The following is an 18,890-nucleotide window of genomic DNA, read 5'->3' on the forward strand; positions in this document are numbered from 1 at the left end:
ATATTATCAACAAAGTGGGGAAGAGAGGCAATAGCCATCTTGGCTTGACGGCTCTCTTCGCAAATTCAGAAACGCTAGCCTGCAGCATATTACCAAGGATATGGTGCAGCCTAGCGATTCACCCTGCCATGGTGGTAGTTTTTGCTACGTATGGCCAGCACAGGCAGCCTTGCACCAGAGTGCAAGGGTGTCGGTGAGCAGGGATTATGTTCAGGCAGGTGTTCCTTCATGCACATAAACAAAGAGTAAATGCCATTTTGTAACTTACATGTGTGATGCTTTATACAGCACACATGTAAGTAACAAATGCGCAATTTTTTGATGTTGTTTGTTTATGTACAGGAAGGGACACCTTCCAGGACATGAACATGCCGTGGCATTTTGGTTTTTCCATGTGTGCTGCACGAGGCAGCACACATGGTAGAAACAAAAACTAGGAGATATGACGCATTTCTCCTTGATTCATCACCTTCAGGTCAGAACTTGCCACCTGTTGTCACCAAGCTTGATAATAGTTGTCAGCGTCAAAGTGAATGGGTGTTGCAGTGGAACGCACACCACAACAACCACTGCACAGCCCCTTTCAGGATGTGTTTCTTGTGATAGTGGCCCTATTACAATGGCAGCATTAAAACAATGTACATGGCTTTGAGCACAGTTAATTGACTTGATGCTGCCTTGGTAATAGTGGCATGCACATATTTCCACATTATCAGCAGAAAAGTGCCAATGACGCAGCAAAGAGGGGCTTGATAATATGCCCCTGTGTGTCATGTGAGTTGCTGATTGAGATTGGTGATATGTCCCTATGCCAACATGCACAGGGGTATCAGTTCATGAGGGTATGCAATACAATGACTTTCATAATACATGTGTGCCACTGTGCCCATCCAGCCCCTTCCCCCGTCCCTGGTTGCTGCTCACCCTGGTGTTGTTGTGGGCGTTCCAAATCAGCACTATCCTGGCCTGCTACTCCAACCACAGTCTCCTCGCTGATGACATGGGACACCTGCTCCTCCAGCTCATCCAGCTCCTCCTGTGGAGCTGGTCTGCCGCCTCCGGTCTCCCTCGCTGCCCTAAGGTTGGCTCCCAGTTTCTTTTTTGTCTTGCTCTTAGTATCGTGCCACCGCTTCTTGCACTCCTCCACTGTCCTCCTTCTCTCCTCCACGGCATTGACTTTGGTCATGATGTCCTGCCATATCTCCTTCTTCCTTGCCATGGTGACGGTGGAACTCACAAAGAGTTCCTGCTGGTGTTGCGTCACCTCTTCAACCAGTACCTGGTTCTCCATCGGACTGAACTTGGGGTTCCTCTTCCTCCTGGCCTTTCCTTGGGTCTCTGCCTGGCCTTCCTGGGTGATGTTTCTGCCCTCTGCACTTGTCCCTGATTGCTCACCATCATCTACAATGTTAGGCATTTTGCTTGGTAAATTTTTGGTCTTAGCTAAATGTATCGCCTACTTTTATCACATTTCTTGTGAAATATCGCCGGCTAACGACGTATTGATAATACGTCGCTGCAGCGGCAATAAATACAAGTGATGCACGGCGATAAAAAAAATCGCGCTAAATGAGTTTAGCGATAATTTTTGCCGCTTGTTGGTAATATCCCCCCTAGTCTCACTCTTATATCGCACTGTGCAGGACGAACTTCCTTGTACTTGGGGGCACTCACGGGTACATTGGGAAACAGACCTTTTTTTTAATATATTTTTTTCGTCCTCATACATGCCACCAGTAGATGTTAACTCTAGACGGGCTTACTCCAGGCCACCAACACTACCGCCCTTTTCCGCCCTTGTGTTGTGGAGAGCCGTTAGAGATTGCCCAGAGGTAGGTCAATTCCAATCCAACTCCCAATTCCGATGTTGCTTGCCACTTTGGGAGGATCGGACCATTTAACCTCTGGCATAATCATTGGACTTGGGAAACAGAACTGGGGGATACTTTTATGGATGAACAATGGAAATATTGCTGTGCACAAAATGAGTGGATAGCTGGGGAGAGAATGTGGCCTGAAGGCTAGGGTGGTAGACCTCAAATCTGGGATATCCGGTTTGAGTCTCTACAACAATGCTGAACATCCTGTGATTCTGGGCAAATCACTTAATTTCCCGTGCCTAAAAAAATGAATGTGTCTCTCTGGAACACGACTGGTGCTCATGTAAAGAGCTCTGCTGCCTGATACCTTTGGGTCATGTTTGCGCTATATAAAAACTGTGGAAAACACAAAAACTAATAGCTCTTAGCAGTCAACTGCGCATCATTCATTATAAGTTTCTCCATAGGATATACAATACACCTGGCATACTATAACGCTATTGACTTCGCTCAGATGATGTCTGTGACAGGAGTGGGTTGACTGGGACGGACTTCATCCATTTAGCGTGATCATGTGGGCCGATACGGACTTTCTGGGGTGAAGTGACCACTGCACTCACTGCCATGATTAGATAGGCCCTAACACTTACCCCTCTCTTGGCACTCCTGGGAAGCACAGATGAGACCGAAGCTGTGTTTTCAAAATGTATGACCCTGGATCTTCTATTAGCTAACATGCTAACATTAGAGTCCCTTGTCGATGGGGGGGGGGGGGGGGAAGGTACTGGAATTAATTGATTGGCTATCTGACCTTATTTATTGTAATGATCAGTTGTATGTATATGCTGAACTGTTGCCTCCAATGTCTAGACCATGAGACATTTGGTAGTTAGGACCCACTGCATAACTATTTGCTTCTGCATAACCCATTGACTGATGCTGGGGCTGAGTCACCCTGATAGGGCTGAACACTTGTTCTAGATATCGCCTCTTAAATGAACATTAACATTAAGTGCACTCTAATTGCTGCATGAATTTGGGGTTTTTATGTGATGTTCCATATATTTTATAAAAGTAAGGAAAGTGTTTTATGACTTTACTATGATTGGAAGAGAGGGGAGGTTTTTTCCATCAGAGATGTGAGGGTGGGGAATGTCGGGAAGAGATGCTAACACCGTACTCACAATGAATTAACAGCATACCTGTTGATGATTTTGTAATTTTTATTCTCTGTAATTACAATTAATAAAGAAATGTAAATAAAAACCAAATAATAGTGGCACATCTCAAAACATTTATCCCACTTTATTTTAAAATGTGTTTTTTACAGTATTTTCCTTAGAGAATTTACTTTTATCTACCCCAGTGGCGTAGCAGGAGGCTATGGACCACAACTCTAGCAAGGAACTGAGTCCACTGTCCCCATTTGATAGTAATAGCCTGGCAAAATCAGAAACAAGGCAAAACATAGACATGATGCAGAGAGCCTGAGATATGTGCATCTGCATGGCAAAATCACTTTAACTAGAATTTCTAAAGTAGGCTGATCCCAAGAGTAGAGGGGCCTCATGCAAACTTAAAGCAAACTTTACTACTTCCAAGAAGGAATGCAGGATGTTGCAGCCTGGATGACAAACAGCTGCCTAAAGCTCAACACTGAAAAGACAGAAGTCCTAGTACTCGGAACCACCCCATCAGCATGGGCCAACACCTGGTGACCCATCTCCCTCGGCAGCCCCCGACCCCCAACGAACATGCCAGAAACCTCAGCATCGTACTCCACTCCCCCCTCTCCATGAACCGACAGGTCAATGCTGTCACCTCCAGCTGCTTCAACACCCTCCACATCCTCCGCAAGACTTTCAAATGGATGCCCTCCGGTTCAAGGAAAACAGTCACCAGGCACTCATCACCAGCAGGCTGGACTACGGAAACGCCCTCTACTGCGGCATAAACCATAAAGTCTCTACTCCGCATACTCCAGACAATACAGAACTCCGCCGGCAGACTAATCCTCCACATCCCTCGACGTGAGCACATCAGCCAACTCCTACGGAACCTCCACTGACACCCCATTGAGAAGAGAGTCACTTTCAAGATTTTCACCCACGCCTACAAATGCATACACAACACCGGACCCCAAAACCTCAATGACAGAATCACCCTCCACGTACCCAAAAGAAACCTCCGATCAGCCAACCTCTTCCTTGACGAAACCCCACCCATTCGCAGAGCCAAAGCAGGAGGGAGATCCTTCTCCTACATCATGGCCAAGACCTAGAACTAGATCCCGATAGACATCAGGAACGCCCCCTCCCTGAACACCTTCAGGAAGACTCCCAAGACCTGCCTCTTTGGCTGAACAGAACTGCTAACACCTCCCCCCCCCACCCCAGCGCCTTGAGACCCTCATGGGTGAGTAGCGCGCTTACAATTCCCTGATTGCAACACAGATAAATCTGACATCTTCAAGAGATGATTACAACAAATGTTTAAACAGTTGGGGTCAGATTTATCAGAGGATTGCATTGCCCATGCATTATGCAGGAAAATGGAAGTGCTATGCAATCATAAAGTCAGATTTACCAAGCCACACAAGGCCATCATGCATGGCCCTGCTTGGCTTATTAAATCTTGAGTAATGCAGGAGAGCTCAAGTCTGTGCATTGTGTTACTCTATGCTAAGATGGTGGAAAATGAAAAGAGAGTGGGTGTTCCCACGCATCCACCCATGCATTTTGGCTCACTCCCACATGTACTATACCAAATAAACCTGAGAATGCATGAAAATTGTATTCCTTCAAAGTAGAGGTGCAACTAGGAGAAATATTTGTATTTCTCTTTGTTTTTTCCTCTTTCTAAGATTGCAGCTTTCTGCAGCACACTTAGAAAGATAACAAGCATTTGCAATAGGTCTCGCATTTGCAAGAGTTTGAGCTATTGGCATTGTAAATGACAATGCCTTTTATTTATCTATTTTGATAATTAACACATAAATAAAGGGCATTGCCTCTTACTATGCTAATAGCTCAAACTCTTGTAAATGCGTTACTGCAAATCCTCACAAATCAAGTGTTGCTGTACTTTAAATAAATGTATTTGTTTTTAATGTTTTGTAATTAAATAGTGAAGCACTTGTTAGCTTTGTTCATGTTGAACTCTCTCTTAAAGCCAAATCTACGCCCCAGCACACGTATATAGGTAAATACTGGTTTCCCTCCAAGTAAAGAGTTAAGTACAATAAATAAGTCACAGAATCTGTACAGTTCTTTTTCTCTTTTGTCTTGTTCACGTTTTTACTCTGGTTTTCTTGGCCACAACCAACACGTGTTTCGTCGCTACAGGGTGTGATCCTGCGACTTTCTCTAGGCTATACTGTCCCAGTATAAAACTTTTTAATGTGGTGTTAATTCCGACCCACACAGGGGTTCTGTTAGTTATCAGCGATGACTCCAAGTTAAATGTTCTTTGCAAGTTTTCCTTGTTTCCTTTTTTCAATAGTTATGCAATATCTTTTCTCTTAGCAGAGTACAGCATAACATCCCAGTGTCTCCAAACAACAACCGTGTGCGGTACAGATTCTGTGACTTATTTATTGTACTTAACTCTTTACTTGGAGGGAAAGCAGTATTTACCTATATACGTGTGCTGGGGAGTAGATTTGGGTTTGAGGTTTTGTGCCCAACTGGTGGAGTTTAGTGGAACTCCACACTCTTTAGCACCGTAAGATTCATACTTTGATAATAAATACAATAAGTGTAACTCAATCCTGTGGCGCCTTAAAACCCTATTAAATAACCACTCAAATCGATATATCTCTCTTAAAGCCACTGATACTCGCTATAAGTACAGACATTGCATTTCTGTGAGTTGGTCTCATATAAACTTGCAGGAGCGCAGTTTGTCGAGGTTCTTATTATGCTGCACGTTGGTCTGCACTAGAGCTTGCAAACCTTGCACTGGGTATTCTAGGCGTGTGATTGCAAACTGAGCAAGATTTACAACACACATAAACAAATATGGTGTCATCCACACCTACATTACTGATGTAACTACTGTGCAAACAAACACAAAGCAGGCTGCAGTCTGTGATGGGATCTTCGAGATGGGGTGCGATGGTACCCAACCCACACAGCGCTGCGAGGCAACATTCAGCGCTATACAAATCTAATACCATAGGCTGTAATTTTAGCAGGAGCTACTACATACCGCCCGTGTGAGTTTGTCATCCCCATTATAGGAATATATAACAGGAAAAATAAGCCGCTCAGTTATGATGTCAAGTAAATTTAGCTTTAAATGAAGTCCTGTACATAATATATATAACATTCTCAATAATATCATTTACACCATACACTGCGCAGGTGCTCAAATAATCTGGATTACCAAACTGAACTATATGCATTTTATCAACCTCAGAGGGATGAAAGGTTAAGCCAGCTCTGCAGTGGTCCAAAGGTTTCATGCGGATTTTTAGAGCATGCATTGCAGCCCACAGAACCATCGACTTTCGGGTGATATCAATGGCAGGGCGCAATACAGTATGTAAATGAGCACTGGCAAAGCCAATAGATTGCACTCTATTTTTCTATTAGATTTGTCAATCAATGTATTTGCCGATGCACTGCAGCATCGGTAAAAAGCAAAACGTTTACTGATGTTGTATAGCAAGGAGAAATGTGAAATAGAATACACGCAGCTCTCGTTGTTATTCGCGGCTGTGCCATTGCCTGTGAGGATGGTCCTAGAGAGTCCTTTCTGTACAAGACATAATAAAAGCAGGGAGGGCTGGGGCAAGCATTGGACCAGCTTGGGGCAGGGACGAGAAGCAGCGTGAAGGAGGGTGAAGGGAAGCACAGTGTTTAGGGATGAGAAGCAGCGTGAATCACCAGGGTGAAGGGAAGCATGATGTTTAGAGAGGAGAAGCAGCGTGAAGCAGGGTGAAGGGAAACACAGTGTTTAGGGAGGAGAAGCAGCGTGAAGCAGGAGCAGCGTGAGGCTGGGTGAAGGAAAGCACTGTGTTTAGGGAGGAGAAGCAGGGTGAAGGGAAGCACTGCTTTTAGGGATGAGAAGCAGCGTGAAGCAGGATGAAGGGAAGCACAGTGCTTAGGGATGAGAAGCAGTGTGAAGGGAGGTCCGCTGTTCGAGAGGAGAAGCAGAACACGTGCGGCATAGAAAAAGTGCACTCTAAAAGAATGCTGACCGAAAAAGAAAAACAAGCAACTCAAAGAAGCCTCAAAATACGCAGGTGCAAAGGAGGCAAACTAAAACCATTCTGCTTTTACACTACGTGAGGATACCTAAATGTATAGATTACACAAAGCAGGAGATATGCGGCCCAACTGAATCGCGATGAGGGTATCATGTAACAATATCAGGAACATGTGTAATATAAGGCACCTCATGCCCGGTTTCACAAAATAACAATTTATTCAAGGGATTTTTAGGAGCCCAATAGCGACTACACATTACCTCTCTACTCGATGGTCAGCAGCTGCCATGTGAACCCCCAGCTATAGATAGCAGAGCTTTCATCTCCCTCGCAGAGTCTAACTGTACCACATAAAATTGGGGTGAACAACTGAGAAAAGAGCGGGGTGGTGTGAAACTCTTTAGTCAAACACAGAAGCAGTCGCCGCGGGGATGGCCCAAAAAGATGCTTTGTATATTGAGAGGTGCTTTTGCAAGTATTAATGTTTGAGGATTGTAAAACTGCGTTCAGGTCCTGTGAATGGGATAGCCCACTCAAAACTGTTGTGCCTAAGCTACTTCTTTTCACAAACAACTTTACTGAGGAATGTATTGTGGTAAACAAGAAACAGACGGGGCATAGGGTTAAAACAACAAGCACGTCCATGGCACATGAGCTGGGAGACAACAGACAGCGGGGAGGGGGCGGGAACAAAAGGAACGTGGGAACAGGAAAGTAAACAGAGCAGCGCTATCGTGCTGCGGGAGGGGGCGGGAACAAAAGGAACGTGGGAACACGAAAGTAAACAGAGCAGCGCTAGCGTGCTGCTACCGGAGCAATCGAGGTTTCATTTCCGGTGCAATTCAAAATGACTGCGCACTATTTAAAAAAAAAGACAATTGCGCTGTGTAAGCATTACAATACTGTAGTTAGGCTGTGGTGCTTCCGGAATAGCCGGAAGTTACCTACTGGCTAAAGAGCCAATAATAAGGCTGCTAACAAATAAAAAACCATAGTTAACCAACGGCAAGCAGCAAGAAATAACAAAGCAGTAGGCAGAGTCTAAGCACCCTTATAAACTACCAGATGTCTCGGAGAGACAGCGCATGCACGCTGCCTAGCCGAGACCTAAAAATGCCTCTAAGGCTTGTTTTTATGAAGGAAGGTGTTCCTTCCTGCACAAAACCAATCCTTCCTGCAATGCAGGAACTCTTGCACCATGGGGCAATGAGTTTTGTCTTGGAACTAGGCAGCACATAGTACACCAGCTCAGTGAGAGAGCAGGAATTTGCTGGAATAGTAAATATGGCACATTCCTGTACTCTCCATTTGATGCTGAGTAGCAAATTGTCTTATTGAGCTGCATCATATATTGATAAATCTGACCTTTATTCTCAGTGCATTCTGTTAGAACTTGGGAGCAGCTTCTAATCGCAGTACATGGCTAAATTAATACATAATTAAAATAAGAGATGCAGCTCTACATATCTCCGAGCTGGACCACTTACAACGAAAAGTTACATGTTTTGCTTCAATCTGTTTATGTTAGACTCTAGACAGAGCAGACTAGCAATAAGATATGAGTGAATGAAGAGAAATGTAATACCTTTGATTCTTTTGAGCTACATTCCGTGCAAGAGGGTTATTGACATTGAGTACGCAGCTTGCTTGCATGAGGTTTGTTACAGTTCCCCTACAGCTAGCTAGCTACAAGACCAAGGCAACATGAATGAATGAAGATTTTTATATAATGCCTCACACGTACAGGGGGGTAAGTTACAAGATTTGTTTTTATGGTCATAGCTCTTTCTTTTTTGTGTTATTCTTCAAAGTGATGCCTACATGCAGATGAATGGATGAATGAATACATGAACAAAGTAAAGAGTTTTGGAAGGAAAAGACCACGTGATAGGTTCAAATTACAACGCATGGCCACTTGTGTTTACAAGCAGTTTGTTACACTGCACATGGAGTAGACTTACTGCAGGAAAAGAAAGAATGAATGAACGCATGAATATTTTTTTATCATGATTTACTATGCACTTGGACCTGTTGTAACCAACGCACAGCCACTCACATTGTCGGCATTCACTTTGTTACTGTGCACATGGAGCTGACGAGTTAGCAAGGAGGAGGTTACAGTTACTGCTTGCACTGTAAGGCTGCCAGGCACAGTAATGAGGCACAGTGCTGACACAGCACGATACAAAATCATTGCCAGACACAGTTTTCCAAACACTATGCTGCACTATTGAGTGCAACAAGCAGCGCCCTTAAATAGGTATCATGGTAGCAGAAATACATTGAGTTTGGCTCACCAGACTGCAACAACGCTGACAACTGTCTTGTTCTGGTTGCGTGGTGTTTTCACCCGCAGTGTCAAAACTCACGTGCCCTCTGTTGCAGGGTCTGATCCACATAATACTCTCTGTACTTTGCCTATGTGGCCTTCCAGGATATTCATGCAGTCGCGACTTGTCCCAAGAGAAACAAATTCTCTTTTGAACTGGAGTCCCATGTTCATGAAATGTCAATACAACTTTGCACTTCTCTCAAGTGACCTTGCTCTGAGAGGGGTCTAGCCTAAATAAAATCATTGGCAAAGTCATTAGATCTCGTCTACGATAGCTATTGCCTTTGTCAAAAGTTTTAAGCTGTGTTGCACTGGACATGTCATAGTGTTTGCTTTTCTGTCTGGGGAGCAGGGCAAGCAAGACCTGAGAGAGGGGCCAGTAAATATACCTTTTACACACAAACATATAAAACATGCATACATGCATGCATAATTTTCTTAAACAACAAAAAATTAAGAGGAACCAGAGATTTCCCTAGAGGCTCATTGATGAATATCCTAGGATCAATGGTTTGGTGATTGGGTCTTAGCAACTTCTGAGTGATCTCCTGCAGAATCCCTAGGCTATATTCTCTGACAAATATGGTGGCACCAGGATGACAAAGAACCTGTCCTCCACTATGAGCCATGGGTCGTAACTGGATGAATCATGCTTAGGTTGAGCCCAAAAGGACCAAATCTGTCCATCAATTGTTCTTTTTGCATTTGTCACCCTATGTGAAACATGTATGCTCAGACATTGGTTCTGTGCCCTCCATGCCACTGGATTCAAGCTAGCCTGGCTATTGAGTGGTGATGCCCCGAAAGTGGTCCCAGGAGGCTTGTTTCCGGTCCAAGGAGGACCTGTCCTGGCAGTTCGGGCTAGACTGTTCCCATGGGGAAGAGGGTCAAGACTGATTTGCATATGGCTGTGTTTAAACTGGAATGGCATGTGAACCAAAAACAAACAATTGATTTAGGCCCAGATCGCTGTACGAGGGTGAATGTTTGACATTGATCATCATTCTTTGACATTTTTGAAAAACAGGGTATTCCAGGGTGGTGTGACTTGCGTGGATCCCATGAGGTTTTCATACCCACAATGCCCTGCAAAGCTCAAAATTTCACTGACATCAAACATTTTCCTTACATTTCTGTGATGAAAACTTCAAGAATCTGCAGGAATCTACAACATTCCTACCACCCAGCATTACCCCATTTGTGCCGATAAAACCACTGTGCCACTTGTGTGGCTGAAATTAATGCCTGCAACAGGAACAGATCAAATCAAGGTAATGGGAGCTAAAGAGGATCCCATTGACCTCAGTTTGATTTGTTCCTGTGACGGTCACTAGGCCCAGCCACACACCTCACGCACCAAAATTAATCGGCATAAGTGGGGTAAGCATGGTTGGTAGGATTTCTGTAGTCCACACCTCCATCATAGCTTTCAAGATCCTCAGCTTCCCAAAATAGAAATCACAGGCCTCTATGTTATGCACCACACTCAGGAACACACACAGGCAAAACAGTACTCACATGCAGTAATACACTGAGGAGCACGACATAAATTTACCAATTAGGCCATGACAAGAGAAATGCACAGCAGCTGACCTTTACACAAGTTCGTCTGTAGACACCACTCAGTTTCACATCTATAAAGTTTTCATACAACTGATTACTAGTAAACACAAAACGTGTACACTGCCACCACTGTGGCTGTACTATTTAACTCTTGGTAAGGGCAGTAGCTTTTTACCACTGTGAGGGTCGCATTTGATGCGTCTGACTAGACCACAAATGTATGAGGCAGGCCTAGATCAGTTGCAGATATTCATGAAGCTGATGCACTCAGAACAGAGGTGCACATCTGCCGTGGCATAACCTAAAATAATGGAGTCCCCCTGCAGAATGGGAAGAGAGGCCCCTGAGTCTGCCATGTCTCAAAGGGATTTAGCCTTGGGCAGAATGGGGCTCCCCTGAAGGGTCGGGGGTCCCTGTAAGGTTGGGGGCCAACCTGCCCCACAGAGGCTGCTGGTTCCTGCATTATACCCCTGTACATCCGTCACCATGCATGGGACTTTCTAACAGATATTTTCTATGAAGAGTAACTGCAATTTATATATACTTAAGTGGAAAATAACATATGTTCTAGCCATCCTCTCTAATACATGGTGGGAACAAAGTCATGATTAACATCGTATATGTTCAAGAAGCGACAAAACGCAATTAAAAATATGCTTTTAACAGACACAACTGTTAATGGCACTATTGTGACATTTTTCATGTTCAAAATGTGTATTTTCTTGTCAGATGTGAGATCATCCTCACTCTTTAGTCAGCAATGGGGGCAAATGTGGCTGCTGCCTGGACTTCAGTGGCAATACATTCTTCCTACAATTCTGCCCACCACACACTGCTTGACTTGCCACTTGCTGTGCATAACACAATGGGGCATATTTACAAAGAAATGTTGGATCATGGAACTGTGCCAAATTTGGCACAGCTGTGCTCAGACATTTCCAAAACGCAGGGATAAGCCACATTTACAATACGGCGTGCCCCTGTGATTTCCCTAGCACTGGTGCAGCACACATAGAAGCAGCAAGTAGTCATTATTCAATGGTTGTTTTGGTGCAGGAAAGGACACCTTTCTGCACATAAACAATTATTAATGGCATTTTGATTTTTCTATGTGTGCTGCAGAAATATTTCTCCTCGCTTCACCATTCTAAAGCCGGCTCTTGCATGGCGTTAGTTTTAGGCACTGCTTCAGATTTACATATCATTGTAAACCTGGGGCAGCATTAAAAAGCAATTGGTGTTGCAGTGGAAGCCTACAACAGCACCACTTGCCCGCACCATTCACGCTAAGTGGTGCATAAGGGGGCTGTATTTATAAGGCGTGTTAAGCCACAAAAAAGAGTCTTAATGCCTCTTTGTAAATATGGAGAAGGGCTTATTGCCAACCAGAACGTTGCTAAAAGTGACGTTCTGATGACACCATCCCCTTGTAGTTCTGCCAAACATATTTCTGGTTTGTGCTACTTTGCTCCAAAAAATCCATGTACATATGTAGCTTTTAAAGTACTTAAAAGTGATTAGTATAGGTTTTAATATGAACATTTATTCGCCAGATATTCCTCTTTTTACAGATGTGCAAAATGCAAAATGTTTGCTTCTTATTTGGAGCAAAATGGCTTTTCACATTTGAAAAGCAGAGCAATTATAAGTCTATTTTTTTACGTAAAAAATATCAAAAACAGCTTGAAATCATGCAGTTTCTCTATACCTGATTAAAAAGTCAGCGAAAATAGTGAAAACAGATTTTCTCTGTTTCTTCTATCAGTGCAACGTTTCCATAAAACGTCCCAAGAGCCTTACCTTCAGCAGAGATGACACCATTTGCCCGCTCTTCACTTGAAGAATGTTGCCCACTATAGGAAGCGGGGTGGGGCCAGGGGGCAGTTTGTTTGCCGGGAACATCCTCCTCCAGACATTAATGAACAGCAGGTAAGAGACGCATGTGACCAGTAAAAGCGAAGCAGCCGCCCCGAGATCCATGTTGGTGAAATTATGAGATGCTTCTCTGCAGAGTCAGTGAGGGAAATGCCTTGCTTCAGATTTTCATGTGGCGCTCTCCAGCGCTGCTGACGTCTTTGTTCTCAGTTAAACTCCTTCAGCCTGCTACACATTTTGCAGATGTTATTAAATCTTGTTTTGAGATATTGAAACGAGTTATGAAACATCGAGGTGTTTGCCAGCTGGCTTTATTTCATTTTGAGCAGAAGTATAATTAATAGCTGCTCTCTTGGTTCCCACTGCATGATTAACTAGCACCGAATCATACAAAGTAAATAGATCACATGGTGAAAAGTTGAAAACACGAACCATATGGGGTTTGGCCCGAAACTGGACCTTAGACAAGTAAGTAAGTGCTCTGTAATCTGTGAGACAGAGTTAGTCAATTTAAAAATTTCAAAAATGCTTTATTCGGTAATATGAATACAACCATATAGCAGCAAACATAAAAAATAAATAAATACAACATACATTTGTGTCCGTTTTGGTTTGCCAAATGCCTTCATTACTCGAGTACGGTATACATTTAGTAGCACATGTCCGGCGGTCTTAAAGTGCTTTTAATACATTTGTCAACTAGTATGTGTGCAGGTTAACAATTTAAAGTACAAATTTAACTATACAATCCTTACAGGTGTACGGTTTACATTGAGCAGCAAGTTTCCTACATTAATAAGATGCTTATTTAATGCATACTTATACTAGTACGTGTTCAAAGTAACAAAATAAAGTGCAAAGTGGCTATACCGTCCTTCTTGAGTACAATACACATTACTGCACATGTCCAACATTTTTAAAGTGCCTATTTAGTGCATACGTCTGGTAGTGCTTGTGCAAACTAGCATAATAAAGTGCAAAGTGACTGTACAATCCTTCCTGGGGTACGATATACATTTAGCAGCACATATCCGGACGCTCTAAGAATGTTTCTCACTGCATTCTACTAACAGGACGTTTGCAAATACGCAATATAAAGTGCTATAAGCGGTGTAAATAGTTGAGGTACTCAATTTCTCCACATATGTAAAGGTTGACTAATAAAGTGCATCATTGGTTGGGCTCATACAATAATTGATTTCCGTGCAAAAATACATTTTAAAATATAAGTGGCCACATGGAGACATACATCTGGGGTCTCTAAATTAAACATCAGTTGCATCACTGTTTTTGTACTACGCATATTATACTTTAAAAAGATGGGTTTCAAATAAAATTTCCTAAATGAAGTATAAAAGTTACAGAATAGCAAAAAGTGACAACCGCTCTGTTTGGATTTACCATCACATGGACATAAACATGTCCCGGGTTTCTTAATTGCAGGGAATGCCACTAGGTGATGCACAATTCCCAACCGTAAACGGGTTAGTACAAAACGATGGGAACTGGTACTAACAATGGTAAGGTAAGTTTGAAAGCCTTCATTGATGTTATATTCCAGATAAAGATTAAACGTGCTTTGTTTTACATATCTTTCCATTCTGATCCCATCTGTATATTTAAGGAATGAGACTTTAAGCTCCCGCTTCGACAACGCTGACCCAGGTGATAGATCTTTAAAGATGTTATAACCATACAGTGTCTTATACCAGTGTTGTATGTGGCATAACCAAGGGATATGTGAGCGGCGGTCGAGCTTTAAACAATCAGTAATCACATCCTGTGTAAATTTTGTCTCTTCCTTTGCCCAGATTGAGCGCCATAGGGACAAGGGGCGTAAGGCAATTAGGTCTTTAACATGGTTTATGCCAAGTTCCCTATGTCCTATTTCAATTGAGGCCGTAGCCGGGACACAAAGTAATCGTTTTAAAAACACGTTCTCCTCACGCTGTATCAATTTAGCACTCTGGGCATTATATCCCCATATCCCGGCCCCGTATATGGCTGATGTTATACATCTTGAGTTATATATTGACAACATCTCATGGATTCTGTGACCCCCTAATTTAGCAGCAAATCTAAAAACACAGCTTGTGTTCCTAACCATTTTAAAATGGACACTATCTTGTTCATTGGCCCATCTCCCATCTCCTGAGAAAGTGATGCCTAGGTAACAAAAACTCCTAACGGATTCTAGTTTCTCCCCATCTAAAAAGAAGGACCTGCATTTTCTTGGTTTCTTGCCACATGTCATTGTGAAGGTCTTTCCTTTATTCATTTTCAGCTTCCTACTTTCAGTAAATATATGGAACCTGTTAATCAGTTGTTGCAATCCATTTTGGGTCCTGGAGATAAGGACCGCGTCATCCGCATATAAAAGGATTGGAATTTGGTTACCATTAATGGTGGGTGCATCTGCATTAATTTGTCTTAAAATTTGACCTACTTGATTTATAAAAAGGGAAAACAGGAGTGGGGCAAGTACACATCCTTGTTGGATACCTCTCTTAATTTAAAAAAAGGGAGTGCACTCTCCATCTTTTCCAATTCTGACTTTGCTGGACAGGTTGTCGTACAGCCTGGCCAGGAGGTGAATGATTTCAATTGGGGCACCCATCGCCAGCAAGATAGGCCAGAGCAGTGCGTGTTCCACCAGATCAAATGCTGAACTCAAGTCAGCAAAGCACAAGAATAGGTTACCATCTTTAGCTTTAGTGTACTTGCTGACTATGAGTTCCAGGTTCACGCACTGCTCCATAGTTCCCATCCCCTTACGGAACCCATACTGCACTGGGGATAAGATGTCATTTTCCTCAACCCAGGCTTCCAGTCTCACTAATAGAACTCGACTAAGGATTTTGACTGACGAGTCAAGAAGTGAGATAGGACGGTAATTTCGTGCTTCAGACCTGGAACCTTTTTTATAGAGCGGCACGATAATTGACTGTCCCCATGTTATTGGTAGCCTATCTTCTATGGCCGCGTTAAAATAACGTGTCAATATTGGTGCCCATAGAGTCCTTTCATGTTTATAAAAGTCCATGGGTACCCCGTCAGGCCCAGGAGCTTTGCCACCCGTACTATTTCTAATTGCCTCCGTAACCTCATTTAAGGTCACAGATAGCTGCATTTTCTGCCATTTGGGACATGATACCGTATCAACACTTAAAAATGACCCATCTGGATTAAAATCAGAGTTAAAAATCATAGTAGAATGGGCTATCCATGCGCGGCAACTAACATGTGAACTAATTTCAGGGATGTTGTCATTCTTTAAAAAGGGGCTATTTACAATTTCCCAGAATAATTTCTGGTCTTTTGTTTCTGCAGCCATATCCAATTTCAGCCATGCTTCATTTTGCAGCTCTTTTTTTCTGGATGCCAAGGCAGTCTTATAATTAAGACGCTCTTCTTTAATTTTATCCTTATCTCTCGGCTTAACATCGAGCGCTATTTTTAGCTTTTTTAATGACTGGGCCCAGTACTTGTCAAACCACACAGCTTTATTTCTCCTCAGCTTTCTATTTCTTGCTACCAGGGAATTCTCAATAGTATTAGTTATTTGCAGAAAGTTAGAAAGTAAAGTGGACGGGATCACATTAGGTGCTAAACAATAGCCTACCTCACTTCTACATTTGTGGATTATGTCCACCATAAATTGTGTGGGATCTATTTTGATCCATTTGATCCTCATACCATTTGGTCTCTCAGCCATGATCCCTTGGATGGGTCTTCCATACACAGTTGTTTTTGGACCCCATCCCGTTAGTTCTATTGATATGCTATTGTGGTCACTCACTGGCTGTTCTATTACCCAGACATTAGAGTAGACAGAACTATTGGACACCAAGATATGGTCGATGTTTGAGTGGGCATCTCTCCCTCTAAATGTTGGGCACTTCTCGTTATTTTTATTCTTTGTACATTCTAGTAACTCCAGGTCTAATTTGACTACCAGATTGTTCAATGCACTTCCGTAATTATTATGGGGGAAATGATTAAAAATAATACTGTCGCCACCAGAGAACTCCTCTTGGTGTCCACAGATCCCCTTCTGAGCATGACTACATGCTTTGATGTTAAAATCGCCTACCCAGAGTATTACAGGGCGTTTACTTGATAACGCAAGTGTTTCTTCTATTGCCCGCTCTACGTCCAATACAATCACACCCCGGTTGGGCCCAGCAATATTATTATAGAAATTCACAATAACTAAATCCCTACATTTACTGTGTACCAGACACAAAACTGATGCGTGCTGACCCACCTCCACATATCCACCAGTACTGAACTCCGTTAAGGTAGTGGATACCAGGGTCAGTAGACCGCCCTTTGCTCTACCTGCCTGGGATGCTACTGCATTCACACTAAAGGAGGTGTATCCTTCGACTTGAATTTGTGCTCTATGCCACGTCTCTTGCAGACATATTATATCGTACCCTGCATGATGAAATTATCCCAAAATGGAGTAGTTAGTTTAGCAGCAATTCCCGCTATATTCCAAGTAGTGACCTTTAAAAAGTCAACAGGGTTGCCCTGTAGAACATCAGAATGGGCAATCAATGGCGATGTTTCTAGACTCACATTCAGGTTCATATCTACAAGGGTGGTTACAATTGGCATGATTATGTCGTTATTTTTACATTGATCAATATTGATCGTATTTAGCACAGTTACATCATCTACCCCAAATTGGCCCCCTAGCCCCTGTTCAATTGTGGCCATTCCACCAGATACAGCAGTTTCAGAATAAGAAACCATGGATGATGCCTTCAGTCAGTCGTTCTCCTCTAGTTAATTAAACACCTGAAATCTGTTGGAGGTCGGGATTGTGAAATTATCATATACATTATACAAAGGTGCATTAGGGTGGTTAAGGTGTACAGCTCTAGGATGGTTAAAAGTCTGCGTTGTGACTTGTCTTCCTAACTGATTCCTGTAGAAATAGTCAAGGGGGAACAAGGTGGTGTTATATTTGTGATTAGATGGTATAGGTGCATTCAAAATCGAGTAGCTTGCCCATTCGGTATCCCTGTAGTTTATAACTATACAGTCCCCATTTATCTCCTTTTTGCTTGGTCCCACCCATCCCACTCTCTGTGTGGAAATAATCTCATTTGCCCCTCGTGTTGGGAATCCACAGTTTTTCACAAGCCAGTACAAGGTTTTGTTTTTCAGGGTTTCCTGATTTTCAAATTGGGTAGGCCTCATTTTGGGGACATTGGCAAGAAAAGCTACATATGGTCTACATTCTGGTGGAAGATTAATCATGGCGGGGATGATATTGTTAGTGTGGCGCCTAGGTGCTGGCAGATTCTTGTTGTTGTAAATAGGGCCACCTGTCTCCCTTTTCCCCACATCGACTTTCTGGCCTGTTGTTATGTTTGGGGCAATGGTGGGTAGCTTTTTCGGTACACTTATGGTTACTACCGGCATAGCTACCGTGGTGGGGATACTGGGTACTCTAACTGCACTGCTGGACGTATTTTTGCTGGGTTTCCCAGTTGGTACATTAATTACAGATGACTTGACTTGGGTGCCAAGATGTTCTAATATATCTAAGTTGGCAATGCCCAGTTTTTCCAAATTCTCCACTTTTTTACTTAGGGATTCTAACATTCCAGTCACTGGTGCGATGTAGGATTTTATCATATTCTCTATACTCTCTAAATGTTGCGTCAGTCCCTCTGCATTAATTGGGGTTAATTTTTCCTTTGAGCGTTTATTACCGCTGTGTTGCAGTGTCTCTCCCTCCTTCCATGATCTAATGATATTTGGGTTACTCTCTTTCTTTTGCATCTGTATCCCTTGCCCAACCTATTTAGGTTTGGGCCGGTTAGGCCCATGATCGCTCACATTACTTGACAAACTGGTGTTAGTTGAATCAGCAATAGGTATAATGTCATTAATGTCGCAGCCATCCATCTCCACTGTGACATTAGGCGCATCATTCACTATTGGGGGTATATCACTTGTTAGCAGGTTAGGGGTTAGTGATAATCTGCTCTCCCTGGCAGCAAACATAGTGGGTTCTAAAGGTTGCGGTGCGTCAACCTGATTCAACTCATTCCCTGGCAGACCTGAATAA

The 18,890-nt window shown here is 43.0% G+C and overlaps 1 protein-coding gene across 1 annotated transcript in view; it reads right to left on the reverse strand.

The window, feature by feature from the left end:
• LOC144781954 (cytochrome P450 2A13-like) overlaps positions 1-13,008 on the reverse strand; it is a 609,250-nt gene extending 596,242 nt beyond the window's left edge. Inside the window, exon 1 of the mRNA XM_078661044.1 lies at positions 12,728-13,008. Coding sequence (XP_078517170.1) covers positions 12,728-12,907 — 180 coding nt within the window. The 5' untranslated portion in view covers positions 12,908-13,008. The remainder of the gene's footprint in view (positions 1-12,727) is intronic.
• Between the last annotated feature and the right edge of the window lie 5,882 nt (positions 13,009-18,890).

This window comes from Lissotriton helveticus, chromosome 9 (genome assembly GCF_964261635.1).
Source record: "Lissotriton helveticus chromosome 9, aLisHel1.1, whole genome shotgun sequence".
NCBI lineage: Eukaryota > Metazoa > Chordata > Amphibia > Caudata > Salamandridae > Lissotriton > Lissotriton helveticus.